Raw genomic sequence first — 27,924 nt, 5'->3', positions numbered from 1 at the left:
TCTTACCCACTTTTGGTCAATTCATAGACCAGTGTTCTAAAATCACTAGAATTAGGTGACGCCACACACGTGTCCACAAACACGGTCAGATTTTGGTCAGAGCTGTGAAGAGAAGCTTGGAGGAACAAATTCTGGTTCATGTCAACATAGTATGGGAAGTCATACACTGGCCACTGGAAAGTTGAGGAGTTGTAGAACATCAGGCTCACGTTGTATCTGCCATACTGGGTTTTGTTGACATCAATGATATCATCAGCAATGTACATGACTTGAACCCAGGTGTTCTGCAGCATTTTGCAGCTGATGTGCAAGTGAAGATCCTTTTGCCTCTTGATGATTCTGCCAGGAGCAGGCACTTTTATCACGTTGGAGTAGGTGATGGTTTCGTTGTTGCCCTGCTTGACACATTAAATGAGGGTTAAATTACCACATGTGGTCATGTTCACTGCAAATACTGTGGGCATTATGAACTTCTGTGTGTGCCAGGTCCTGGCAGTCAGAAAGGACATGTCACAATGAAAAATCCCAAGCATCCAGGATGGGATAGCTCACTTAACTCTCCCCTTTATTTCTGTTCTCTAGAACATCATTCTGAAGTAGGTACAGGGATATAAGTACCCTGGGAAGGATAAGTAAAAATATTTAACTGGGAAGGATAAGTAAAAATATTTAACCACATTCAGCCTCCAGAAACTCATTTTCTGTGTTTTGCATGCCTGTGGCCTACAACACACTTTGCAACCCATGACAATTTTCCAAATGTCTGTTAAATTCCGATGCCCAGAGCTATCCCAAATGTCTTGACACCAACCTGTCTATGTGTACCACAGTCACTGTATGAGATGTTGAATATAACCTCAGTTGATGTAATTTTTGGTCTACACTGAGGGTCTGCCAGGCTGATGCTCCCCACTGAGTAGCCCTGGGACTGGAGGTAGTGTCTGTCTACCACTGCTCTCATGTAGGTTGGCAAGCACAGAAGGGCTAGGGGAAAAAAAAATATGAATTATTAGTGATTTTGGGTACTTGATAATGCTTTCATATTGCAAGTCCAACAGAGGCAATCACTGCTACCATTTAGAGAAGAGAATTCATAAGCCACACCACTTATATTTATACTTGAGACTTAGATATGAGTAAGCAATAGGACAGTACTGGAACAGGTCACCCAAAGCAGTAGCTTTAAATATTTAATCCTTTGAATATTTCTAGATATGTAGCTAGACCAGTTCTTAATGGACCTGACCTGGTGTTAGCAGTAGCTCTGTTTTGAATAGTTAGCCTAGGAAATCTCCAAAAGTTCTTTCTAACCAACATTTCTGTGAAAGTTTGTCCAGAAAGGTACAAAAATATATATGAATTATGATGTGATACAAAGAAAATAAGAGTTTAGAAAATGACATAGAAAGCACCTAAAGGCAAATAAAATTAATATTTTTAAAGAAGAAAAAGTAGGTATTCTCTAAAAGTGAGCAGTCAATATTCAGTCACAAAATTCAAGTAAGAATATCACCTATGTGGGATTCCTTCAACAACATTAACAAGTACTTATTTAGTAAAAAAACAATGTATAAAATCTTCTGAGCAAAGAAAACATTACCAAAAGAACAGAATTACAAATAGAATGGACATTTACTGGTGTTCTGGTCTGCTGGAAAAGACTGATACTGAGCCCGAAAACTTCCACTGGAATATCTGGAGTCACTGTAAAACCTCACAGACATGAAGTTTGAAGATGAGGTATATGTGAGATGAGAACTAGAACAAATTCTTCCAAGTAGAGGAGAAGACTGGGGTGGCCCATCATAGATCTCAATATAGTCATTCTGGCATCCACCTTGCAACCTGAGGAAGAAATGAGAATATATTAAAAAAATTCATTTGCTAAACTTTGGGGTTTAAATGCTGAACAAACAATATACCTGGATTCTGCACTCACACATTTCCCGTGTGTTTAGCATTCACTTATAGGATGGGAAATGTACCCAGGGACTGCGGATGCAGTTGAGATTTGGAATTTTTTTATTGCCCAAGCAGAAGGTGGTTTACTTACTGAATGTTATCAAATGTGAGTGCAATGAGGAAATTGTTTGTTACGTGTATTTGCCACAAACAATCTGCTTTATCTGGAGGATTCAAAGAAGGACTCTGAAATGTTCCAGAGGACTTAAAAAGTATATCGCCACAAATAATTTTTTGACCTGAAAAAGGAAAAAAAAAAAGAAAATAAGGGATAGAAGTGATTAATTTAGATTTCCTTCAGATCAAATAAAAATATGTTCTATATACAGAAGCCATGGCAACACAAGTTTAAATCTCAAAAGAAACATAATGATTGTGCTCCTCTCAGGGTACAAGAGTGATGAACTCTTCAGAGAATTATGGCCCATGCTTGTAGTTATTAACTCTGTGGGCTTCAGGCACAAAGATATGAAATAAAGTAAAAGGTGGTGGCCTAAATACCATAAAATCAGAGAATTAACAAAAGAAAATCTCCCATGTAATCAGCATACTCTGAAACCCACCCAAGCTCAAACACAAAAGACTAGTGTATAGAATATAAAGAATTAAAACCAGAAAGGATTTTCCCCAATGCATTATATAATACAAATGAAACAGCTTACACGTGCAAAACAGTAATTATGACACTTCAAGAGAAATAGATCAGAGAAATGGGAAAAAACATATAAAAATACAAACCTGGAGGATTTGTAAATGGGGCTGTGCTTTTGGCAGCTTAATGAGACAAAGAAAAGGAAGCAGGTGAAGTGCTGGAGGATGAGGGAGCATGGCATTAATTGTTTATGCAAAAAGGAGCAGCCAAAAAATGCAGGAGAAATTCAGACCCACTGTAGGAGCAGGGAAGGTGGTACTGGGAGTGGTTATGCCTGTGTGTGCTTGTGGCAGCTGTAGGGGAGGAAAGGAAAGAGGCAGGTGAGGCATGCTGGATGAAGGTCCATGCCTGGCTTTCTCCCAGTGCTGGGCACATTGCTGCCAGCTTGGCACATGGGCAATGGAGAGCTTGGGGGTGTCCACAGAATGGTCTCTCATGGTTGGGACCAAGCAAAAACATGACCCTGCACTCATCCCCACCAAATTATCTAATTCCAACTAACACCACTTTTTGGAAGAGTCCCAGAATGCAGGCAGTCAAATCAGTGGTACCTGAGCACACAACACCAGCATCTTCATTGTGGCCACAATTGTGGACGCCCCAGCCACGGTGGCTGCACTGGAAGATGGATGACTCCCAGCCTGTACAGTTCACATCGTCCAGGTAGATGCTGCCACTGCCTTGTCCAAAGGAGGCACCTGATGTTGCAGAAACAGCAGCACCACATCCCAGCTGCCTGCACACCACCTGGGCATCGCTCAGGTCCCAGCCATCGTCACAGACGGTGCCCTGGCCCCCAGAGTGTGAAATCTCCACGCGACCCTCGCAGCGGTTCCTGCCGTTCACCAGGCTGATGGTGGCATCTGGGAAAGAAGGAGGTGTGGAGAACTTGGGAAGACCCTCTAGCACAAAGGCACCTTCTCTTGCCAGGGCCTTGGCATCAGCCTACAAATTTCAGGCTACCATGATTCCCAGTCCTGGCTGTGTTAAACTGCTTTTCCTGGGTTCTCCTCTCTCAGGAAGAAGACTAAACACAAACCTCTGCCGCACTAACTATTCACCAGAAAAACATGGACAAATTCAGACTCACCTGAAGGAGTGGCCAACTTGAACCTGGGTGGATCTTTGGCTGTGGCATCTGTAGGGAAGAAAGAAGAAGTAGCAGGTGAGCTCCTGGTGCATGAAGGAGCATGGCCCTAATACTGGGGATGTTGGTGCCACCGCGTAACATGGGAGATGGAGAACTTGAGGGTGTCAGCATGGTGTTCTTTCATTGTGGGATCAACCAAAAACATAATCCCACACTCACTCCCAACACACACCAAATTCCAGCCAACAAAAGTCACAGGCAGGTGCCTTGTATTGCAGGGCCTTGAGAATGCTCTATGAATTTCAAGCTACCATGACTTCCAGTCTCATCTGCATTCTGCTGTGCTTTTCCCAGGATCTGCCTTGGAGAAGGCTAAACCCCAAACTCTGAGGCACTAAATGTTTCTGCAGAAAGCAACGGCCAGAAAACCCAGGAGAAATTCAGACTCACCTGAAGGAGCAGAGACAGGGAGGCTGGGTGTGGCATTGGTGGCATCTGCAGGGGAGGAAAGAAGCAAGTTGGATGGAATAGGATGGCCAGGTTGGATGGAGTAGGATGGCCAGGTTGGATGGAGTAGGATGGCCAGGTTGGATGGAGTAGGATGGCCAGGTTTCTCCCAGTGCTGGGCGCATTGCTGCCACCCTGTCACATGGGAGCTGGAGAGCTTGGGGGTGTCAGCAGAGTGGTTTTTCATGGTAGGATCAGCCAGAAACATAACCCTGCACTCATTGCCAATGCACACTGAATTCCAGCCAACAGAGACCACAAGCAGACACCTTCCCTTGTTGGGACCTTGGCATAGGTTTACAAGTTTCAGGCTACCAGGAGTGCCACCCTTGCCTTCAGTTATGATGTACTTTTCCAGGACTCTGCTGTCCCATGGAGGTAACCAAACCCCAAAATCTGAAGGAATTACTGGTTCTTCCAAAGCACTGGGCAAAAATTTCAGAGAGATTCAGACCCACCTGGAGGAACGGAGGGCATTAACAGGGATGTATCAGTGGTTGTGGTGTATGTAGAGTTGGAAGATAAAGAAGCAGGTGAGTCCCTGTTGGGTGAAGGATCATGATCAGGCTCCTCCCAGTGGTGGGGATGTTGGTCTGACCCTGTCATATTGGAGATGGAGAGAAATGTGTCAACCTCAAGGTTGATCTTTTGTTGAAGGAGTAAGGAAACCAAGAATTTTTGGACTTTGTTCCTATAAAATGAGTCCTAATTTTTTTTGGTCACCCCGAGATGCTGTGGATTTCCCTTCACTGGCAACTTTCCAGGTCAGACATGGCTCTGAGCATATGTTTTAAACAGCCTCTTCTTCTTTTTGGAGGTTTAAGCCAGAAGATTATTAAAATTGCCTTGCAAACCAAATCATTCTATGATTCTGTGGTTCCATGAGTCTATTACTTTTGGATTCTTGTTGTACATGGCTGTTTTCAGTAACTTAATTTACAATACATCTGTTAAACAAATTCATATCAGGTGTGTTTTCCCTAGAGGGCTGCATCATCTGGGATGCAGGGCAAAGCTCTGGTCTCTGAAAAATAAGACATAATTAGTAATGTCATATTCCACAAGGGTGTGGTAGCCTCACAAATTTATATTTTTAATTAATTAAAGGATGTAAACAGAGACAACTGAAGACAAATCTGCCAACTAGCAAACCTATGTTTCATACATGCATGTTTCTATTTATGCATGTTTGGTCAGACTAAAGAAAATAATTGGGATTTTTGACTGATATTTATATTTTTTAGAGGCAATTCTTAATGCGTATTTGCTAGGAATGGACAGAATTTGCTGGGAGGTCAATAAACCAAGATTAAAGTCTTACTGATAATTTAATAAAGTCAAATACTTTAATACTCTAAGTACTCAAACTTTGAAACACTCAAAATTTACAGGAAGAGGTGCCTGGTCGTGAATAAATCAGAATAATTTTGGAACTCCCTTAAATCTGTGCTTCTAATTTGAAATACCACATTACTTTCAGTTGTTAATATACACAGATTTATCTGTAAAATTAAATAAGTATAATAAGCCCCAAAACAAGAACAAAGAGAACTTGCATAAATGTATTCATGATTTTAATGCAAAAAGAAATCAGTGACATGCTTAGTCAGGGTCAATGATGTGATACAGCATTATACAAATGCCGTGTCTTTCTAAAGTCTTTTTTATCTGAGTAGCACACACAAAGTACTTGGTAATTCCCAGATATATAGAAAGTGGCTTTATACAGTGAGACAGATGTCAGACCCTTTTGGTTTCTTTGTTCTATGATTTCATTGTTTTAAATGTCTCTTATTTTTATTTCCTTGGATCAGTTTTCATTTCTCTGTTTCTCTTTTTATAATTCAAGCATTTAGAACTATCTTTTGAAAAGCAGTGGGCTAAATAAGCAAGGCACACTCTATCACCAGTATTCCCAGGGATATAATGGGTGTTCTTTTCTTATTTATAGATGCAAAAAACAGTGAACAAAGAAGTGTCTGAGTCAGAAGAAATATCTAGCAGGAGCATAAGAGTTCAGATATCTTTTGTGAAAGAGAAATGAGAGTCATACCTTTTTGTTGGGGTTTTGTTGTTCTAGCTTTTTTAAAATACAGGTAGAGTTTAGAAAGTTCTTAGAAGTAATTAATATTGGTTTCTGAGGAAACTCAACACTGTTTTGTATTTGCATGCGTGCAAGCTAGATTGTTACAGTCTCCAGGTTTTTATTCCACCTGACTGAAAGTCCCAAGTTAGTAAAATGCACACGCCTGGGAGTTCCTGACACCCTACAACACAGCAGCTGTGTCTTTCTGTTGCACTCCCATTAAATTATATAAAGCCAAATAAGTATTGGGTGGTTTCACGTGCATTTGCAAGGTGGAATTTGAAGTACTGTAAAGCAGATATGCATTACAGCCAAAGAAACTAGAATCCCTCATAATTCCATACCGAAAAGCCATAGATTTATAGGAACAAGGTCTCTCAGTCTTTCACGTCAGATATTTTTTTTAAATTTGGTTCAAACTTAGCTACAAGACACTACTGCAAAAAAAGATAGTTCCATCGCACTAAATTCATTTTAACAAAAATTATACTTAATTGTGATATCAATTGGTTCATATTTTTAATAAGGCAACCTGGTGTTATCTACTTTCAATCTGTTTTCTAATCTCTCCAAAGGGTTGATTAAACTGGCCTGTGAGTGTCATGTATAAACCCAGAGTAACAAAGTAAGACAGCTTTTTTCCTACCTTTTTGGGAAGAATAATTTTTGTGTAGATTTGATGAGATGGCATCCAGGAGTGCTGCATTTAGGAGGAATAAGCACAGCAAGTCCCTGGTGACACCCATCTTGTCAAGAGAGCCCAGTAAAACTGAGCCTTAGATTTTATACTCTGCACTGGTAAAAACTGGGGCTCCCAAGGTCAGCCTGGCCCATGTTGTGTCTGATTTATTATGCAATATTTTTTATGATTATCTGATCTTTACAGAAGGATTACATAGTGATAGTTTCCATTTCCTAGATAATTTGTGTTACTAGGAAGAAAAGAAACTCTATGCCAGCCAAAACCAGGATATGCCCTTAGTATAAATTATCTTTAACTGTACGTGCTGGCCCAGAGTTACCTTTGGAACCAGGCTGGTGAATATATGTGTTTCTTTGCCTCAACCATCCCCATTTTATTTATTTATTCTTAACAGGTAATTGCTTGATTATGCAGACTGTATTGCAGGAAGCAGCAAATCCATAGCAGGTTTTCTGATAAATTCTTCATCAGAGTCCTGGTCTTATAAATGTTTATATTTTAATTCTCCATTTGAAACTTTAGGTTTGTTTCCCTGCTGTTTGTACACAAAAAAAAAAACAACAAAAAAAAACCACAAACAAACAAACAAACAAAAAAACAAACCAAACCAAAAAAACCCACCACAAAAGAGACCCACACCATAAATGGGATTAAGTCAGGAATCAAAAGTAAATTAATGCCAATTTTTGTAACATTTCCTAAGTGTACCTCACCTGCAGGCCTCTGTTGAGCTTGCTCTGCTTTACCAGTGTCTCCTCTCTGTCTACAGCTATGATCCTCAGATGCATCTGACAGCAGGACTCACTTCAATCACACAATTTATAAAAAAGAAAAGAAGAATTAACTGAAATGAAAAGTCCTGTTGAGATGGTTTCCTTGGTTGGTCTGTATTGTAAGTGCAGGTTAACCTGGTGTGAAGAAATGCTGATGTCTGACTCCAGTTCAGAAAGCTGAATGATTTCTTTATTATAACTATACTATAATACATTAATATACTATATAAAGGAAGATACTAAAGCTACATGCTACTTTCTCTAACTACTATATATAACTCACTCACAAATTGTGGCTCTCTCTCTAGTCCAGCCCCAGGTGGGTTGGATTGGCCATCAGGCTCAAACAATCCTCACCAGAATCCAACCAAGCAATCACCCCAGGTAAACAATTCTCCAAACACATTCCACATGAGAAAAACAAGGAGCAGAAATAGAAATTGTTTTTTCTTTCTTTCTCTCTGTGCACCTCTATGAAAAATCCTGAGAGAGAGAGAGAGAGAAACATGCTTGCCACAGGTCTGTGTGAAGTCTTAATGGAGTTGTAGATGACTTGGGGGCACGACAGCCCACAGTCCTGTCTGATGGGTCCTTTTATTGCATTTCTACTGTTTCTGCTCTCCTCATGAGGAGAAATAGAGGTCAGCTAGAAACAGGCCAGCTTTTGGTCTGAAATTCTTTTCATTACACACATCAAGGTTGTATCTCTCTGTTTATTTTGGCTACAAGACCAACTACAACCAAACTTCAGTGGTTGGACGTAACTCAATATTCTTGCTGGTGTGTTCCACCCCTCCTTGTGCAGAAAAGCACAGCTTGGGACTAGAACAAGGGGAATAAAGAGTGTTCTTCCTGCAAAGGTCCACAGTGCTCGAATAGAGGAAAAAAAGACAAAAGGCCAGAGTCCAGTAACAGATCAGAAGCTGTTACTGAGAAGAGCAAACAAACTGGAAGGACAATGGTAAATACAATCGATTGTACTCACATGTTAATAAAGAAATGGAAGCCTGAACATTGCTATTCACAGCTCTACTGCTCCTGACTGCCTGACAAGAGCAAAAACAATACCATGTGCTCAGTAGAGTGATCACACACTGTCATTGGGAGGGGATCATGAGGTCAGTCCTGCTTCAAAAGTCTTGAAAAATGAGCCAGACTTGTCTCAGTGGTGCCTGGTGGCAGGTTGAGAAGCAATGGGCATGAACAGATGTACAATAAACTCAACATAAGGAAAGAGAATTCTGCTGTGATATTGGACAAACAGTGGAATAGGTTGCCCAGCAGTTTTAGATAATTCTTCACAATTCTTCAAGATATTCACACCAACTGGACAGTCCTGAGCAGCTTGTTTTCTTTGACCCTGCTTTGAGCAAGGGGATGGACTTGAGCACCTCCAGATTGTCCAAATATAGGTGCTTTGAGACACTGTGAACAGAAGACTTATGGATGATATCAAGGAGTTTCAACAACAGAGAAGGATGCAATGTTATGTCTATCCACAGTAATTAAATCTGCTAGCAAGGTTCATGAACACATGATCATGTTAGGCTCCTTCCTGGATCTCACCAGTTGCAGCTTAATGGTGCATTTCTGGCACTTCCAGTAAGTGTTTTTTAACTTCTATGAGGGCCTATGCCTTAATAATAGGCACCTTTGATTTGTAGAGGCTAAAATTCCAGTGTAATCTACAAAACATGCCTCAGATTATTTGTTTAATCTATTGCTGAGATCACTGAGGTCAGAGCAGCAGGAAGTTTTATGCAAAACAAAGTACCATAAAAGTCTGCAAAAAAAGCGAGTTATGAGACTGCATTCCTGCTGGCAGAACAGCAATCCATTGCTGTCCTCATATCTTGAATAAATGAAACTTTGGCCTTGGCTCTTGACCACTTATCAGTAGGATAAAACACATGGGATCAAATTTGTCCTACTGTAATCAAAAGCCTTGAGACATAGGAAATTTTAGACATTTGTCTAAGAATATCAGCCTCAATTAATGCATAACCTGTTTTTTCACGTCAGCTACGTGCTGGAGCAAGTGTTCAATAAATTATACTGTTATAGTTGGATTAAAAACCAAATGTTTTCCATACAACTTCAAAAATGAAGTTTCAAACTGTTGAATTTTTCAATCACAGTTGTGATTGGAAATTTCAGCCACAATTTTTAGTGGCTCTTAGAGCTGTTAAATACTACAGAACAAATTCAGTCAGAACTCCCATATTTGAAGGGTTTCTGGGAGAGAGTGTGAGAATAACCTTGGTGGATGCTTCTTATTGGGCCATATCTGCTCCTGCCTTGAGAGACCCTGCAGCTGAGTTCTTTCCTACTGCATTATAGCTGCTAATCAAACCTGGCTCTTGACCTCCACCCCCTTTTTATATTCCTTTATTCAAGTAGAGGAATGTGGCAGGCACATTCTTCTTTTTTTCAGGATTTTTCATAGAAAACCACAGAGAGAAGAAAGATAAAACAATTTATATTTCTGATTTCTGCTCCTTGTTTTTCCCATATGGAATGTGTTTGGAGAATTGTTTACCTGGGGTGATGGCTTGGTTGGATTTTGGTGAGGATTGTTTGATGGCCAATCCAGCCCACCTGGGGCTGGGCTCTCAGAGAGGGTCAGGAGTTGTGAGTTAGTGAGATATGGTAGTTAGAGAAAGTAGGTTTGTAGTTTTAGTATATCCTTTAAATAGTATATTAATGTATTGTAGTATAGTTGTAATAAAGAAATCATTCAGCCATGTGAACTGGAGCTGGACCTCATAATTTCTTCCCACTGGCTTCTCCTGCATTTACAATAGAGGAATATTTAGAACCTTTATTTATATTTTATATTTAAAACTTTTTATACTTAAACTTTTTATATTTAAAAAGTTTTTTTATATAAAAAAATTTTATATTTAAAAACCCACTGTTTTTAGCTGTAGTGTTCATTTAATGCCAGTTTCCTTCCTGAGTTTTACTGAGAGAATAAACACCTGATTTGGGGGAGTCTGGGGCAAGTGGCTGCTGAAAGAGGTGGTGTGAACACAGAAAGCAACTTGGCTCCAGGACTTCCAAATCTCTTCAGTGTTACCATCTATTCCCCTTCTTGCCCTGAGCTTGTCTTTAAGCCAGCAGGACCAGCAGGAAGGAAATGATGCTGCCAATTGCCAAAGGGAAGGGCTCAAGCAAAGTCAGCTCTTCACCTGCAAAAATGCCTAAATGCAGGAAAAGCCACTAGTGCTCAAAAGAGAGAATCCACCAGAGGTGTTGTGCTGCTTCTGGGTGCTTTATGGTGTACAGCTAAACCTAAGGGAAGAATAGAGGAAAGTATTGTGCATTTCTGTCTGTGTGAAAGATCTTTTCAAAGCAAGAAATGGAAAAGGAATCAGTCATTTAACAGTTTCACAGCAATTACTTCTCAACACCAATCCATTTATAACGCCTTGCTCAACTTTTATGATACTTTAAAGATGATAAAAACTGATAAATGTCAAAGTCCTTCTCCAGAAAGCTAATACTGACCTTATATACACCATTTTGTCTAAATGTTTTTACCTGTTCTTTTTCCTTTTCAAGGATATGTTTCTTTGTATGCCTTTAGCCAGCTTCATTATTTCTTCCTTTGTTCTCACAACTTGACAAGAATTATGTATTTCTGAAGCCTTTGAATGACACAGGAGCTTTGAAAATTTATTTGAAACTAATTCTTTGGCCACAATATTACATCTTTGTCAAGGAGTTTTGTTCATCCTATATACCTCCATGAAATGATCAAAATTTTTGAAAAAATATCTTAAAGCAATATTCCTTGACTTAAACACAGAAATGCAAAGAAAAAGCTGAATTAAAATACTTTAAAATAATAAACTGCATTTATTTGGAATGTTAGTGGATTAAAGGAAAAATTGTTACTAAATTTCTGTATGTATAGTGTTTAAGGACATTCAAAAGCTGATACAGTAAGAATTCATTTTTATGATATGACTGTGGTGCCATGTCTCACAGTACTTCAGTTTCAAGACTATTTATGTGCAGAGAAATACCTGAGGTCCTAAGGGAGAGAAAAATAAAATTAAATTTATGTAATGTTCTTCATCCTAAAGAAGCCAACTGCACTAAAGGTCATGATTCCCAAACATGTAAGTCTACATTTCTAGCTGAGAATGGATTTGATAATTTCCTCCCTCAGCCCAGTTTGTACAAAGTCTTCCAGAAATTCTCTGGAGAACAGATATTTACATGTGCTGCTCCATGCTTTGTCTCTTCTAGGAATTTTTTCTTTTAAAGCTCAAAAACCAGAAAAAACCCCAAAGAGCCATAATGAAAAAGGCAGGATTACTGGTTTTGTATTTTTTTCTGATCAAGGCCCCAGTAATTTATACCTTTTGTATTAAAAATGTGTGCTTTGATTTGTCATTTAAAGTAGAACTAGATTTTTTTTTTGTATCTACCACAAATCTTTAAACTTATTAATACTTTTTGCATTCTTCTTAACACTAACCAAATATCTAAAAGCATTAAGCAGTTTATCTTAGGAATGTGCAGCTTTTATAATTAAAACCTACACCAAAAAAAATACCAATAAACAAAAGAAATTTCTTCCTATCTGCAGTCCAGTACCCAGTGCAACACAATCTACTTTTCTGAGCTGCATGTTTTATTTTCTCTGAATCACACAGGTAGCAAGATAGAAAACAAAGTGTAATATGAGACATTTCCTTTCACATTTTACTTTTTTTCCCACCTAACTGGGTGGATAATCTCTGCCAGTGTTCTTTTTATGGTGTGAGGGATGCTCTAGGTCTGATCATGTGAGGCAGCAGTATTGACTGAATGAGTGGGCAATGTCAACTGTAAATACTTCTCACCTTACCCCCAACGTTACAAGGCATTCTATAACAATTCACAGACAGGGAAGAGAAGTTAGTTAACTTTGCCACAGTAAGTGAAACCAGTTTTACACATATATTGCATGTATTAAATATTGCATGATGGCAAATATGCATTGACATTTAACTGTGAGCCAAGAGAAACGATTAAAATAAAATATTTGAATTAGCAAATGTTTAAATAAGTTATGTGCATAACTTTTCTACTATGAATAGTATCCCAAATTCTTTGTAAACCACTGGGGCAGTGAAGTGTTTGCCTTAACCTCTGCATGATCAGGCCTCCAACACACTTCTTGAAATCCATCCTGAAGATATTTGCTGAACTACTCACTGCTTGAGTGAAGCTCTAAGTTTATAAGTTTCACAATGATGGTGCATATTGAGGGCAAACATACCTCAGCCCCCACACTGGAAAACTCCCCAAAACCAAGCCAGACTGTGCCACATCCTCCTGCACGGTGCACAGCCTGGCACAACCAGGGCATGGCCAGGGTTTGTTCTTTACCATTCAAAGTCAGAGATGAGGTCTGCCCAGTGGGCTCCACGCTGTCTTTGCTGTTATATAAATAACCAAGAATTTGTGAAAAGAACAGAGCCTAGAATTTGGCTGCACCATAATTCATGGGCAGGCACTGGCTGCAGTAACTGGCTACTCGAGGGCTCACACCCTGCTGGAACAGCTGGCAAGACTTGTTTGCCTAAGCCAGGCACTTCTGCAAACATCTTTTTGTTAGAGAAGATGAATGTTGTATTGATCTGTATATCTAAATGTATTATAAAGAACAAGAGGGGAAAAAGGTGGTGGAGACATCTTAAAATGAGAGGATATAAAATATATTTTTATGGCTTTCATTGATATTCAGATATATTAGACTGACTTCGAGCTCAACAAATACTGTCCCAGAACAGATCAGATCCATAGAAATGTTCAAAATACTCTGAAGAGATTCTGCATTGTGCTTGCAAGGTAGAATTTCATATATCTCATCTCTTGCTATATCCTTTCCTCATCCCTGACCTATATGCTTTTCTTGAGGATTTTGATGCTTTTCTTGAGGATTTTGAGAACCTAAATGATTTTCTTGTGCTGCAGCTCTGGCTTTGGTGTTCCCTGGTCCACATGAATACAACAACACAATGAATCTGCTCTGTCCTGTCATAAGGATGAGTGAGTCATCTCTTCAAAAAGAAAAAGACAATGGCCATTGACTTATTCCATTGTTCTCTTTGTAGCTGCCACCCTACAGTGTAGCAAGATTGGTGTAATTTTGAACCAAGAATTTGAGCTGAGAATAATAATGTGGGCTTTAACTGACCCACATTAGTGACCAGCAGCCTTGAAAGAGAAATAAATGCAAGTACAAACCTTTTCAGAAAAGATTTGGTGGAGCACTTCAGAGAAGTGTGGTTAAAAAAAGAAAATATGAGAGTAGATGCCATTTATTAATAATCATCATTTGCATTTACTTAGAGCACTTTAATGACTACACCATTTGCCCTAAACTTAAGATTTTTATATAGAACTGGAGAAGAATTATTGTACATAGTCAAGGAATGGTGAGGAGAACTTCAGACTTTAATGTAAATATGACAGTGCAAAACCTCTTTGGGGACATTGCTGTATTTTATATTAATTCACCAGTATTTAACAGAGGGGAAAATTATAGAGACATGTGGGGTTTGGCTGCAATTTTGTAGGTTGTGGTTGCATGATAACAGGATTAGCTACTCCACTGACTTAAGTCACAAATATTAAACCCTTGTCTGTCATTAATTTCCATCCAGTTCAATCCTCAGCCCATGTTATCTCCCAGCCCTCTTCCCCTTCAAGAACCTTCCACTGAGAAATTTCCTCTGGCTGTGGTGCAATGACTTTATCACAGTGGCACAGGATAAGTGAAAGGTGTTGAAGTCTGATCTAAGGCTTTTTCCCTTGGGAAGTTTTGAACACATTTCCAGCTCCCACTCCTTATGTGGTCCAGACCCTTCCCCAGCTCCTTTGCCCTTCTCTGGACATGCTCCAGCGGCATTTTCCAGTGAGGGGCCCAAAACTTAACCTGGAATTTGAGGTGCCACAGTAGTGCTGGTTCCCTGTACATGCCACAGGATGGCCCTCAGGCTGACAGAGATCAGGTGTTACAGATATAAGGTGTTATGCTGTGCTGGTCTCACAGCAAATCTGGCTGTATTTTTCACTGGCAGAACCAAGATATCCATCTTGAGGAGAGGGATTTTATGGTTCATGTGCTGTGATTAAATAAGAGAGCCCAATATTACAGGGTGGCTGTTGTGTTGCACCAAAACCAATCTGAGGCTTGTTAAACTTTTCCTGGTCTTTTGGCTTCCTTCAATTTTGAGTTGTTATGTCAAGCCCACCTCTTTTCCACCAAGGAAGGCCAGTCAGGCTTGGATTTTAATCTTGAATCATCAATGAAATTACTCAGTGCAAGGAAATTGCTCAATCCACCAAACTACTCAGACAATGTGACCAGGTGTTTGGCAAGGTTTACCTAATCTGGTATGGAATTGCTTTCTTCATTTTCTGCCTCAAGAGAAGCTCATCCAGAGTGAGAACAGTGACTGAGGGGAGCCCTCATTATGGACTGCAGCTTTCTCTTGAGGGGAAGGGACAGCACCAATATCTGGTGGCCAGTGGCAGGACTCAAGGGCATAGTTGTGTCAGAGAGGTTTAGGTTGGATTTAGGGAAAGGTTCTTCCCCAGAAGGTGCTGGCACTGCCCAGGCTCCTCAGGGAATGGCATAGCCCCAAGGCTGCCAGAGCCCCAGGAGTTTGGACAGCAGTGCCAGGGTGGGATTGTTGGGGTGTCTGTGTAGGAACAGGAGCTGGGCTCAATGATCCCCGTGGATCCCTTCCATATTCTGTGATTCCATGAACTGCCAGGGGCTGAAAGCAAAAATTAAACTATGAAACATCAGATGAAACAGCAGCTGAATTCAGGTTTTCCTGGATGACAAAAAAGAATTCAGCTCTGGGAGAGGCTAAAAGACCTGATCATGCTTTATCCCTCATTGTGTTATGTCCAAAATGTAAAAAATGTTGGAAAACATTATACTAGATTAACAGATTTCTTGCACTCTATACATTCAGACTCAGATGTGTGTTAATAGAACTTGTTTATAGAACCTAACTGCAATTTCCACATTTCAGTGTTACCATTAAGGAAGCAAACAACGAACAAAAAGCTTAAAGATCACAAATTTCACTCCCCATAGAACTGCTGAGGTAGCATTTTTGTTATATGGGGAAGAATGATGTGACGTGGGATTAACAGGCATGAGTCAGTAAGCATATTCCTAATATTTATTCTAGAGCTTCTGGCAATCGAGCAGCATAGTTTCTTCCAGAATTCAATTGAAATTTAAAGATGCTGTCTGTCAAAGGAGACAGTTTTAGGCAGATCCAAGTTCATTCATAACCTCAGAACCAGGTTCCCAAAGCTGTATTGGGCCAGCAACAACAATCACACTTTCTTGGTCAGAGCTTGCCTCTCTCTTGGACCTTTGAAGACAGCCTTGGTGGCACCTGGAAGAATAATCATAGGCCCTGCACACCACCAGCTCACACTGCAGGTAAACCTCAGGATTGCTCCGAATGAACTGGAAGGCATTGAATGTAAACCGGAGGATGTTCCTCTGAGGAGAGTAATAAGTAGCATAGGTGGGATCTTTGACACACCTAAAAAGGAACAAAAAACCCCTCTCATGAATACACACGGCAGTCAGTCATTTACATGCAATAAAACACACAGCATGAGAAGTCATTTTTAAACACAATGAAAACGGTTCAGAAAGCTACAAGCGGGAAAACCAAAATGCCTTTCTTTGGCAGAATTGAACCACATTGCCTTTCCTCAGCCTGTCATATGTCTGATATGTGGTGTTTGTATGATTCTGTGAAGGTAAATTAACCTTACCTGAGGTATTTCACTATTACCTTAATAATAATAACAACAATAACAATAATCCATCGTGAACTGGCCATAGCCATTTAGTCTACTTGTTATTTTAAGCTGTGGTCTGTGTATGTTATATTTTGGGTCAATCCATCTCCCTTTTCCCAGTGAACCCTGAATGCTATTGTCCATTAATTGATTAGAAACCATCATTATTATGTGCTATATTCACATTATTCTATTAAATTTAAAAAAATTAATAAGAGAGACAGGAGTTTGAAGGCAGTTGTATCTGTAATTGTAATTCATAGGAACTCACCCATTCTTGATGATAGGATAGGTTCTGGTTGTAAAATTGTGGCGAGTGGGAGATGCCACACAAGTGTCCAGAAATAACTCCAGCATTGGGTCAGAGCTATGCAGGGAAGCTTCCAGGAACAAATTCTGGTTGATGCCAACATGGTAGGGTGAGTCATACACTGGTCGTGAGAAGCTTGAAGAGTCATAAAATGTGAGGTTTACATCGTATCTTTCATACTGAGTTTCGTTGACTTCAAAGTTGCCGTCCGCGACGTACATCGTTTTTGCCCAAGTGTTCTGGAGCATCTTGCAGTTGACATGCAAGAGAAGATTTCTATTTCTTGTGATTAATGTACCAGAAGAGGACCCTCTAATAATGTTGGAATAGCTGATTGTGTTGTTGTTTCCCTGTTTGGCACATAAAATAAAATGCAAAATTAATTCATAGAGCCAGGTACCCTCTTGTGCATTCTGAACTTTGCTGTACCCTTACAGCAATGTGCACTGTAAAAACATTATTTCCCAGAAAGTCTGATGTGGAAAAATCTGAGTCTAGTAATTTCTGTTCTCAAGATAAAACTGTGTAATATTCATGTGACATTCAGTGCCCAAATTTTGGTCTAGAAAACTACTCACAATAAATGCAGATGTAACAGAATTAAATACAACCTGTACAACATTAAGTACATTAACTAATGTGCTGTACCTGAATGTTCAACTGAAATCTGGCCACAATATTATTAGTCATGTTTAGTGAAAGCTTTGAAACTTTTGTAACTATCACACTCAGCCTAGGACCTTGAAAATGCCAAGTATTTGTATCCTTCCACAGCTTATTCCTTTGGAGATGAATAATGGGTTGTAAGGGAATGTCCTGTTTGCAGAGGAAGAAAATGCAAGTGCAAATAAACCTTATCCTTTACTAGAGAGGGAGACAACCCATAATCACCAGGACACTTCCAGTCCCTGCAGATCCCAGGAAGCTTTCAATTTGTGCTGGTTTTCAAAGCGAAATATTCTGTTTGAATTTTTATATCCTCCCGTTATTTGCCCACTTTGTTGAAATGTTCAGTCCTACCTCTCTGACAGTGCCACAGCGAGTGTATGGAATGTCAAATGACACAGAATTTGATGTGATGTTGGGTGTGCAAAAGGGGTCGTTCAGGGTGAGGTTCCAAGCAGAGTAGCCATGGGTCTGAAGGAAGTATCTGCTCACAACCACATGCATGTAGTCTGGCAAACACAGCAGTGCTAGTGGGTGGCAGAGAAAATATGTTACAAGCTCAGTCAAGTGACCAAAAAAGGTTGCAAGAAGCGGATTAAATAAACATTATCTTTTGCAGAGGCAGTTGATATAGAAGGAGTTCAGAATCCAAACCACGGACTTGAATCTCCACAAAAACGCTACAGATCTAATTTAAATTTTGCAGATCTAATTTAAAACACTAACAAGATTAACAATCAGTGAACTAGAAAATAATTGAAAAGCATGTTTCTGCTTTAAAGATGAACTTACTGGTGCTGTCATCAGCTGGAGTGGAATAATAGTTGGCCTGAAACCCTCTGTATGTGTATCGGGAGTCGCTGTGAAAGCGGACGCTCAGCAGGTTTGAGGACGATGTGTACCTGGGGTGATAACCAGAACAAATCTTCCCAAGGAGAGGAGAGGTTTGCAGGGGCCCATCATAGATTTCCACGTAGTCAGAGAGGCATCTGCCACCTTCCATCCTGGGAAGCAACATAACTATTTGGTTTAATGCTTCATTTTTATGTTCTTTGTTTTTTGTTTGCTTGTTGGTTTGGTTTTTTGATTATCTCTTTATCTTTGGCAGAAGAAGACATTTGATTGATATGACTGTCAAATCTTTGGAACAGAATCTACAGCCACCAATTTCTGTCTCATTAGATGTCAGCCACATTTTTTTCAAAAATGAACACATCTTCGCTCTCCAGATGTACTAAAAGCTTTGATAAAGATCCTTAAAATCAAGTAGGCATTTGCTTAGTAAGTCCAAGTTTTCAGTCCCATATGTTCATCTTTCCCCAGTAATAAATTCTTACTTACTGAATATCTGTAAATTCAAGCATGACACGGAAGTTGCTTTTTACTTGTATTTCCCACACGCAGTTGGCATTGTTTGGATAATTTCTGGGATAAAATGGGCTCTGTAAGGTACCAGATGAAGAGGAGAGCAAACCACCACAAGAATAATCTTCTGCAGAGAAAAACAAGAAGAAAAAGATATGTATGCACCTTTAGGGTTGTGTTTGGAGTATGTCTGTGTGAAGTTCATGTCTAAATAAAGAGATAGTGACTTCTATCAGCTTCAGTAGCCTCTCCATCAGGTTCATATACACCTGAATGCAGGTTAGGAGATGCTAACCACACTGAATAGATTTTATAATGCTGATCTGCAGTGCCTGCACTAGCAGGACACAAATAATTTCCACAGAACTGGGCAGTTTTGAGGCTGGAATTATGAAGGTCAGCTGTTCCTTGAAATAGGAACCCCCTATTACAATTGCTAATGACCACAGGGAAGAGGAAAAAACTAATCAAATAATTTTGTTTCAAAAGTAGAATGCTAATAAATATCCCGTTCACAAACTTACCCAAGTCCTTCAAACCTACCTGAGGTTGGTGATGGAGTGGAAGTATCGGGAGCTGTAGGGAGAGAGCAGCAGGTGAACACTCAGCATTTTGCCTAAGAGAAACAGCCCTCTGGGGGTCACCCCTCCCCAGAAGGGCTCCTGAAGGGACACAGACACCAGACCCACAGTCACAGCCTGGACACATGGCAGGTCCCCATCCACCCACCAGCCCAGGGTGCAGCTGGTGTTCTGCACGTGCAAGAGCTCCCATCAGCAGGGCCTTGGCCTCTTTTGTTAATGGTCAGCAGGGTGGGACAGAGTGGACCCTCAGCATGTTTGCTGGGGACCCCAAACTGGAGAGAGGTCAGGCAGATGGTGCTGCTGCCATTCCGAGGGAGCCTGGCACTGCAGACAGAGCAGCAGCCAGCCTTGCTGCTCCACAGCTCCTCAGCTGCCAAAAGGAGTTCTCTGCACTGTGGCTGAGCACATCACCACCCTTTATTTTGGAAAAACAAAAAGTAGCCTTTGGCCTCTGCGGCAATGAGTGTGCCAGGGCTGAGCAAATCCTCTGCCTACAGCACACTCAGGAAAACTGATGATAGCTCAGTTGCAGCACTGGGGGAGGTGGAGAGAGTCCCATTCCTGCCCACCAGGCAAAGAAACAGTGTCTGGCAGCAGCTTCATGGCCATCCTCTCCTGAAGAATGCCCTTGAGCCAGGCTGCCTCTAAGTGGGGCCAGAGGATCTGGATGCCCACAAGGTGTTGAGAGCCACCAGAAGATCTTTGTGACCGAGTTTGAGCTCCTGCCCTGGCGAGGAGAAAAGGCCAGCTCTAGCCTTACCCACGGTGGCATTGAAGGCAAGAAATGATGAGTAGTAGGCGTGGAAGCCCCTCCGGGTGACGCTGCCATCGCTGCGGAACAGGACGGTGAGCTGGTTCCCGGAGGAGTTGAAGACGCGATCGTCGTTCCGGCAAACGAGGCCGAGGCGCCCGCTCTGGGGGGACCCTCCGTCGAACACCTCGATGGCATCGTAGGGGCAGCTGCTGCCTTCCAGCCTGCGGGGACAGCAGGATCTGCTGAGCACAGCTGCCGGGCCCAGCACCCCGGCTCCATGCCCGCCCGGAGCTCGGGCAGCGGTGGGGACGAGGCCGCCCCGTGGACTCACTCCACGTCCGTGAACTGCAGCTGGATCCTGCGGGCCGGGTCCCGCAGCTGGATGCGCCACACGCAGTAGGCGTTGTTGGGGTAGGAGTTGGGGTATCCCGGGCTCTGGATGGTGCCAGACAATGCCTGAAGTAAGCCACCACAGGAGATGTTCCCTGAGGGAAAGAGCAGAGCCATGGCAGAGAGATCTTATCCCATTGCCAGAATCCATCAGATTCTTGATGAGCATGGCCCTGCCAAGGAGGCTCTGCCACAGCCCCACAGAGACCCTCCCTGCCAGGCACCCCAAAACATCATCCCTGCTCCCCCCAGCCCAAGGCACGGGTTGTGCTCAGCTCATACAATAACCCAGATCCATGGGGATGGCTGTCCACCTGGGGAAGGAAATAATCAGACCCCCTAACTCCTGTGGACCTAAATGTGGTCTGTGACAGAGGGGAAGTTGAGCTGGAGGCACCTGGTGCTGCAGGGAGAAATCAGCAGGATTCACTGCCTGCATTTTTCCTAAGAGATACAACCTGCCTGGAGTCAGCCCTCTCCAGAAGCCAGGCTCTTTCCAGTGGTGCCCAGTGAGGGGACAAGAGACCATGGGCACAAACTGAAACACAGATTTCCTCTGAACATCAGGAGAATTTCTCTGCAAGGGTGACTAAGCACAGACACAGGTTGCCCACAGAGGTGGCAAATAGCCAAAAACCCTTTGGATATGGCTTTGGGTAGCCAGCTCTGGCTGATCCTGCTTTTAGCCAGGGGGTAGGACCAGATGTACTCCAGAGATCCCTTCCAACTTCATCATCCTGTGATTCTGTGATGCATAACTGAGGGCAGAAGCTAGTCCAGCCCCATAGCTCCTCTGGACATACCTGTTGTAGTCCACATCCTGGTGCGCATCAATCTGGAGACAGCAGGTGCTGCAGGGAGAGAGCAGCAGAGGAACAAGCAGAGTTTTACCTAAGAGGATCATCCTGCTGGGAGTCCCCCCTCTCCAAGCCCACATGAAACCCCAGTGAAAGCCAAAGCCCACAGGCAGCACTGCAGTGTGGCAGGACTGAGGTGGCTGCAGTGCCAGCACTTGCTCAAGGGCATCCCCACTGCAGCACCATGAAGACCAGTGCCAAACCTCTCCCACAGAAGTGGCTGCTCAATCCCAAATGATCCCAAGCAATCCCACATCTCCCTGAATGTTAGGGACATTAGCCAGGGTCTGTAAGTACAGCATACACAGAGTATCCCAGAGAAAGAAAACCCAATGGAAAACCCATATATAAAAAGAAATCTCTTGTTACCTGGTGTTGGAGTCACTGCTATTCCCGAGTCTGGAAGGAGAAAATCAGAGGATGTGAGGCACCAGGACTGCTTGGCTCCCCTTGGACCACATATTTAATTTCATGGAAAGTTATGGAGGAACCCATGGGGAGGATGGCCTGACTAAAAACCATCCCTCTCCTCACACCCTGCTCCGTGCAGGAGTGATGCCCAAACCCCAGATTTCCCAGGTACAGTCTGCAAACATGAGATTGATGAAACACCCCACTCTGCATCAGGCACGTGGACCTGCTGCTGCCCTGCTGAGCGTGGAGCAAGGGCTGGGCAGCCTTCATCCCACCTCAATCCAGATGGATTTTCTTGAGGAAAATGCCACCAAAGCACAGACACCCACCTGAGCACACGACAGAAGCGGCTCCATGGTAACAGGCACTGTACTTGTATTGGTAGGGGCACTGCCACACGTAGTTCTCACTGCCTGTACAGTTCACCTCAGAAATCATGTACGGGTACGAGCTGCTCGGAGGGAAGGGGTACATGGCTGCCAGAGGGAAGCCACAGCCCAGCTGCCTGCACACCACCGTGGCATCCTGCATGTCCCACAGGGAGCCACACACCTTCTCCCAGGCTCCGAAGTAGTAGATCTCCACATTCCCTGCACACCGGTTGGGCCCGTTGTTCAGCCTCAGCTGCAGCTCTTCGAGAGACACAAAGCCCTTGGTCAAGCCAGTGGTGCTCTGGGTCCAGGGAATGACATCCCACACCCTTCTCTGGGTGTGGTTGCATCCACCTGCAGCACAGCCCAGGGCTGGAAGCCCCTTCTCAGCTCCCACACTGTAGGATGGAGAGGTTGGGGCAGCCTGGGCAGGCACACACATCCCTGTGCCCAGGGCCATGACGAGAACCCTGGCAGACAGACTCACCATCAAATATGATTGGAGCTGTGGAGGAGAACAAGCAGAGAGAGAAAAAACAAAAAACAAAAAAAAAAAAAAAAAAAAAAACACACAGAGAGCAAAAGAATTAGGACAAATACTTTGGGAGCTGTCACTTCCTCCAGTGAGTCAAGATCCCACTGAAGTTCACAAGTTAAAGATTTTATTCATTCTAGCAAGGAGGCTGGTTGCTGGAGGGAAAAGCTATCCCCACATTCCTCCATCCCAGATAATTCTCATGTACATCCCCATCCCCACCCTAAAGAAAATGTGAGCTTGTAATCATACTCATTTCTTCCCAACAATAAATACTATCTCAAAACCATAAATCTATCACTACTATAGGAAATAACAATCAGATGAATTCTACTTACTTGTTGTGGAGCCAGTAGTTGTTGGGGGTCTTGTTGTTGCTAAAGAAGAAAAAAATAAGACAGCATATGTGAAGGTCAACAAGGCAAATTTAACATGCAACTTCCTCAAACCCTGTTCCAGTCTCTAGCAATTTGCAGCCAATGAACTTGAGATCCAGGAGATTTCTGTCTATTTTAGTCAATCTCAGCAGTATTTTCTCCCAGTAACCATCTCTTTGTGAGCCCACCAAAACCTGCAAGTGGCCCAGGGAGTGCCTTGAAATGGGACCAGATTTCTCAGGTCACCCAGCCCCCTGAGCTGGGAAAAGGGACAGGGAGCAGGATAAATCTCCATAATCCAAGGGGAATCCTTGGATAATCACAACTCTGTGGGGCTGGATGGGATCCACTCAAGGGAGCTGTGGGGACTCAGCCTGGAGGAAAGAAGGCTCAGGAGGAACCTTATTGCTTCCTACACTGAAAGGAGGCTGTAGCCAGGTGGGGGTCAGTTCCTTCTCCCCCATAACAAGGACACAGCTTCAAGTCAGACTGGAGATAAGGGGAAATCTCTCCTTGGAAGGAACAGGCTGCCCAGGACACTGGTGGAATCACCATCCCTTGAAGGGATTTAAAAGCCATGTAAATGTGGCACATGTAGACACGTAAATGTGTGGAGCTGCTGGGTTAATGGCTGAACTGATGATCTTAATAGTCTTTTTCAGCTGGAACAATACTTTGATTCTATCTGCTGGTTTCAGCTGAGCTGATCAGGAGCTGGTAGCTCTGCTACTGATATGAGAATAGGCTGTGAAAAACGGCCTCTTTCTCCAAATCAAGCAAGGAAAACCTCAACAGAAATGACAATGACATAAAATATCCGGGGAGATGCTCAGAACAAGACCAGTGACAAGGGAGGCTGCATTATTTTCATCGGGCACAGCTGCAGGTAAAAAAGGAGTCTCCAAAAGCCCCCTGTCCCAGGTTCTGCTGACATTCCCACCACATATAAGCTGCCTCTCATTCCCTTCCTCCTCCAACACTGATTCCATCAATACCGCTGGAGCTGGTTTCACTAACATGGTCAAAAAAGGTTTTCCCTGCTAGGGCTGATGGAGAGCCTCCAGGTGGCACTAAGAGATCAGAGGTGTCCCTCAGGACAGGGCTCTGGCAGGCAGAGAAAGGCGATCCCTTTCCTGGTGTTTTTGGATAGGGTGACAGCACCAAACCTATATTCAGAATTAATAATGGCATTTCATGTGAGTCCTGCTCTGTCCCTACACAGGTGACTGAAAAGCAGACTACAAACCTGTATTTAGCCAAAATTTGTCCAACAAACCTGTAGTCAGCCAAAATTTGTCTGTTTAAACCGTGGATGATTTTGCTCTGAGATTTCAGAGATACTCAGAATCCGCTGCATTTATATAACCTCCACTTTTAACCTGGCTTTATTACCCTAAGCTTTTAACCCAAGCAGTGATTTAACTAAGCTGTTCATTGCAGTGATGACTCTCATTCTTTCTGTGAGAGGAGCAACAAATATTCAATTACATGCTGTGTTTTAAGTGCACATATGTGCTGCCATGTGGATTCTACATGGGTGCATTCAGCATCTGGGACTCCAGTCTGAAGGACACTGACTACCCTGGTATGTTGGCTGCTGCTGGAGTAGGAGAGTTTTCATCAGCCTGGAGAGAGAATATTTAGCAAGGCCAACTCTATAGGCAATGTACATCTTTATGTAACTTTAAAGTTATCTGTTAGAGGCATTTTTGTTGGAGAATATGCTAGTGTTAACACAAGAAACAAAAACAAGGAAAAAACATGTTGAAGGAATATTACATGAATTAAGCAATGAGGACAAGAAGTTTGCATGCACAGGATCCCCTGGTGGCACTGGCAAAGGGGTGCCAGTGGATTTGCAAGGGAGTGGATTAGCTCCAGCTAAAACTGGGGATAAAAATCCTACTTTGTGGACAGCCTGAGAGGTGGGAATATGCCCTCACGAATATCATGTTTGATAAGACCTGTGGCATTGGCTCTCAAACTCACAGTCTATGTGTTCAAAGTGATTCTGGATGCAAAAGATCCCGACAGGCACAAATGTCATTTATTCAGATATTAGGAAACTTTCCAACACATCCCACCACGCTACTCCTCATACATGCAAGGCTTTAAATCTAAATTAGCTGGGTGGCAATGTAAAGGGTTAAACAGCAACTCAGTATTTTCCAGCTGAACATCAACATCCCAGCTTAGTTTTCAGTATCACTAATTGCACCCCAAATATTTATGGAGAGAGCAAATAATGGGGGCATTAAAAACCTGAGTCTGGCAGCAGCCCTGAATGTTATTTCTTTCTGCTCTGTGTGAGGGGGTGTTGTGTGTGTGAGCATGGAAAGGAAAAGCAGGTTTTTGCTTTTAGTTCATTAGTTCAAGTCAAGTTCATTCCAGAACTGTACACCTGAAAGAGGAAGTGAGTCAAGATCCCACTGAAGAGCACAGGTGACAGAAGATCTTTTTCATTCTAGCAAGGAGGCTGGTTGCTGGAGGGCAAAGCCATCCCCAAATTCCTCCATCCCAGATAATTTACTTCTCATGTACATCCTATCCCCACCCTAAAGAAAATGTGAGCTTGTAATCATACTAATTTCTTCCCAACAATAAATGCTATTGCAAAAACATAAATCTATCACAGTTATAGAAAGTAACAACCCGATAAATTCTACTTAGTAGTCGTGAAGTCAGTAGTTATTGAGGAACTTGTGGCTAGAGAAGGAAAAAGTAAGATATCATATGTGAAGGTCAACGAGGCAAATTTAACATGCAACTTCCTCAAACCCTGTTCCAGTCTCTAGCAATTTGCAGCCAATGAACTTGAGATCCAGGAGATTTCTGTCTGTTCGAGTCAATCTAAGCAGTATTTTCTCCCAGTAAGCATCCACACTCTTTGTGAGCCCACCAAAACCTGCAAGTGGCCCAGAGAGTGCCTTGAAATGGGACCAGATTTCTCAGGTCACCCAGCCCCCTGAGCTGGGAAAAGGGACAGGGAGCAGGATAAATCTCCATAATCCAAAGGGAATCCTGTACATCACTTGGATAATCACAACTCTGTGGGGCTGGATGGGTTTTTACACCTGAAAGAGGAAGGGGTGGAGAGACAGCAGCTGCGGCAACACTTTTGATGTTTTTCCATCCCTGCACACAGGATGCAGCAGCAGTTGCTTAAAAAGAAAGGTTTTGTCTCTCCCAGCACCAGACTGGCACTCTGCTCAGTCAGGGAAGTCTCACCTGGAGAAGGAGAAAGTATTTCTGCAATAATATCCCCCCTCCCATCAGACTCACTATTATTTGTATTGGTCCACAAAGTGATGGAGTGGCTCGGTAGACCATTGACTCTGTAGCCAAATTAAATTAGGAATTAGCCTATGGGAAATTAAACTAATAAAAAGTTACAGTAATTTCCATTATAATCTGATCAAATACAAACCCCACAGTTCCTACACCTCACCCACTTTAAAATAAATATGTATTTAGTCCAGAAAATACTTATTAGTCTTTACATCCGTTATCCCAATATAAAGGATTGGAAAATGTTATAATTGGCTTTGCAGTACATTCATTTTAATTTCCTTTACTAGGCTCTTTACAAAAAATTATGGGAAAAAAATTAAATTCATTAAGAAGTTTTGATAACATTGATTTGTTCAGCTCATGGGTTTGACCTGCTCATGGTTTTCAAAAGAGCTGAGCCATGCTGATAAATCTTTAACCATTAAATCCCAACGTGAAATAAAGCTACAAAGGTGACCAGAAGTGAGGCTCTTTACCTGCATCCAGATGAATGTGAAGGATTACCACCACCATCCAAAACAAGATCCTGGTGGCAGCCATCTCCTTGGAGCTCCCGATGCAGGAGGACACCAGAATTTATAGGCAGAGTCACCCAAGGGTGCAGCTCAGCAGCCCAATCTCTTGTTTCTGTACCTCAACACCACATTCCCTGCTGCTCCCACTTCCCTGACTTCCAAGGCCACATGTTTGATTTGTAAACCAATATTTACAGCTTCCTGGTTCTGCAGGAGGACAATACCTGGCATCTGATCCAGGGAAAGCAGGGATCAGAAGTGGTTGCAGGAGCTGCTGGTTTTCCACCCCATCCCTCTTTGGCTGTGGAATTCTCATGCTGTCACTTATATAACTTGTCCCTTTCTTGGGTTTGAGCTGTATCTGACACAAAACTGCTTTTTAGGCTGGTGTAAAATGTGCTTTTCTTTTCATGGCTGAACATGTGGCAGGGTGGGATTACAGTGGGAAACAACCCAAGGGCTCGTGGAAACCCTTTGTGCTCTGTCCTAAGAGATGTCACAAAAACATGCAGTAAAAGTGAGTACATTCTTCTTTTTCTGTTCTCTCCCTGTTCATCCCTCAGTGAGCTCTATCCTCACCACGGCAGCAAGAGTCAGGGTGTTTAAGCTCTGCAAGTTCATCAAAAATATTCTTTTGACTTTTGACACAAACCCAAGCCAAGTGGTCATACACTGACATAAACTGCACAAAACCTTTCTGGAGAACAAGGGCTCTAAGTCTGGGAATAGGGGCAAATATAGAAAAGAAGTGAAAATTCATCCCAAATTCTCTATTTCTGAAGCTCTTAAGAACTTGGCAGAACTCTTGACACAGTTGTCCCCCAAGATTTGCAACAAATTTAAGGGAATAGAAAAGTAAGGGCATCCAATGGAATTTACAA

General features: G+C 42.3%; 1 protein-coding gene across 1 annotated transcript in view; it reads right to left on the bottom strand.

Moving 5' to 3' along the window:
* The window catches only part of DMBT1 (deleted in malignant brain tumors 1), a 52,967-nt gene extending 25,899 nt beyond the window's left edge, over nt 1-27,068 (bottom strand). Inside the window, 21 exon segments of the mRNA XM_077784810.1 lie at nt 7-395; nt 812-984; nt 1,637-1,845; nt 2,054-2,201; nt 2,847-2,897; nt 3,166-3,477; nt 3,705-3,752; nt 4,155-4,199; nt 4,670-4,810; nt 16,237-16,349; nt 16,886-17,274; nt 17,945-18,117; nt 18,383-18,492; nt 20,109-20,202; nt 20,300-20,514; nt 20,625-20,671; nt 21,926-21,939; nt 22,284-22,586; nt 22,813-22,830; nt 23,199-23,237; nt 27,005-27,068. Coding sequence (XP_077640936.1) covers nt 7-395; nt 812-984; nt 1,637-1,845; nt 2,054-2,201; nt 2,847-2,897; nt 3,166-3,477; nt 3,705-3,752; nt 4,155-4,199; nt 4,670-4,810; nt 16,237-16,349; nt 16,886-17,274; nt 17,945-18,117; nt 18,383-18,492; nt 20,109-20,202; nt 20,300-20,514; nt 20,625-20,671; nt 21,926-21,939; nt 22,284-22,586; nt 22,813-22,830; nt 23,199-23,237; nt 27,005-27,068 — 3,095 coding nt within the window.
* Nucleotides 27,069-27,924: the final 856 nt, after the last annotated feature.

Source organism: Lonchura striata, chromosome 7, assembly GCF_046129695.1.
Source record: "Lonchura striata isolate bLonStr1 chromosome 7, bLonStr1.mat, whole genome shotgun sequence".
NCBI classification, from domain to species: Eukaryota; Metazoa; Chordata; class Aves; order Passeriformes; family Estrildidae; genus Lonchura; species Lonchura striata.
This window is presented reverse-complemented; position numbering and strand designations above follow the sequence as displayed.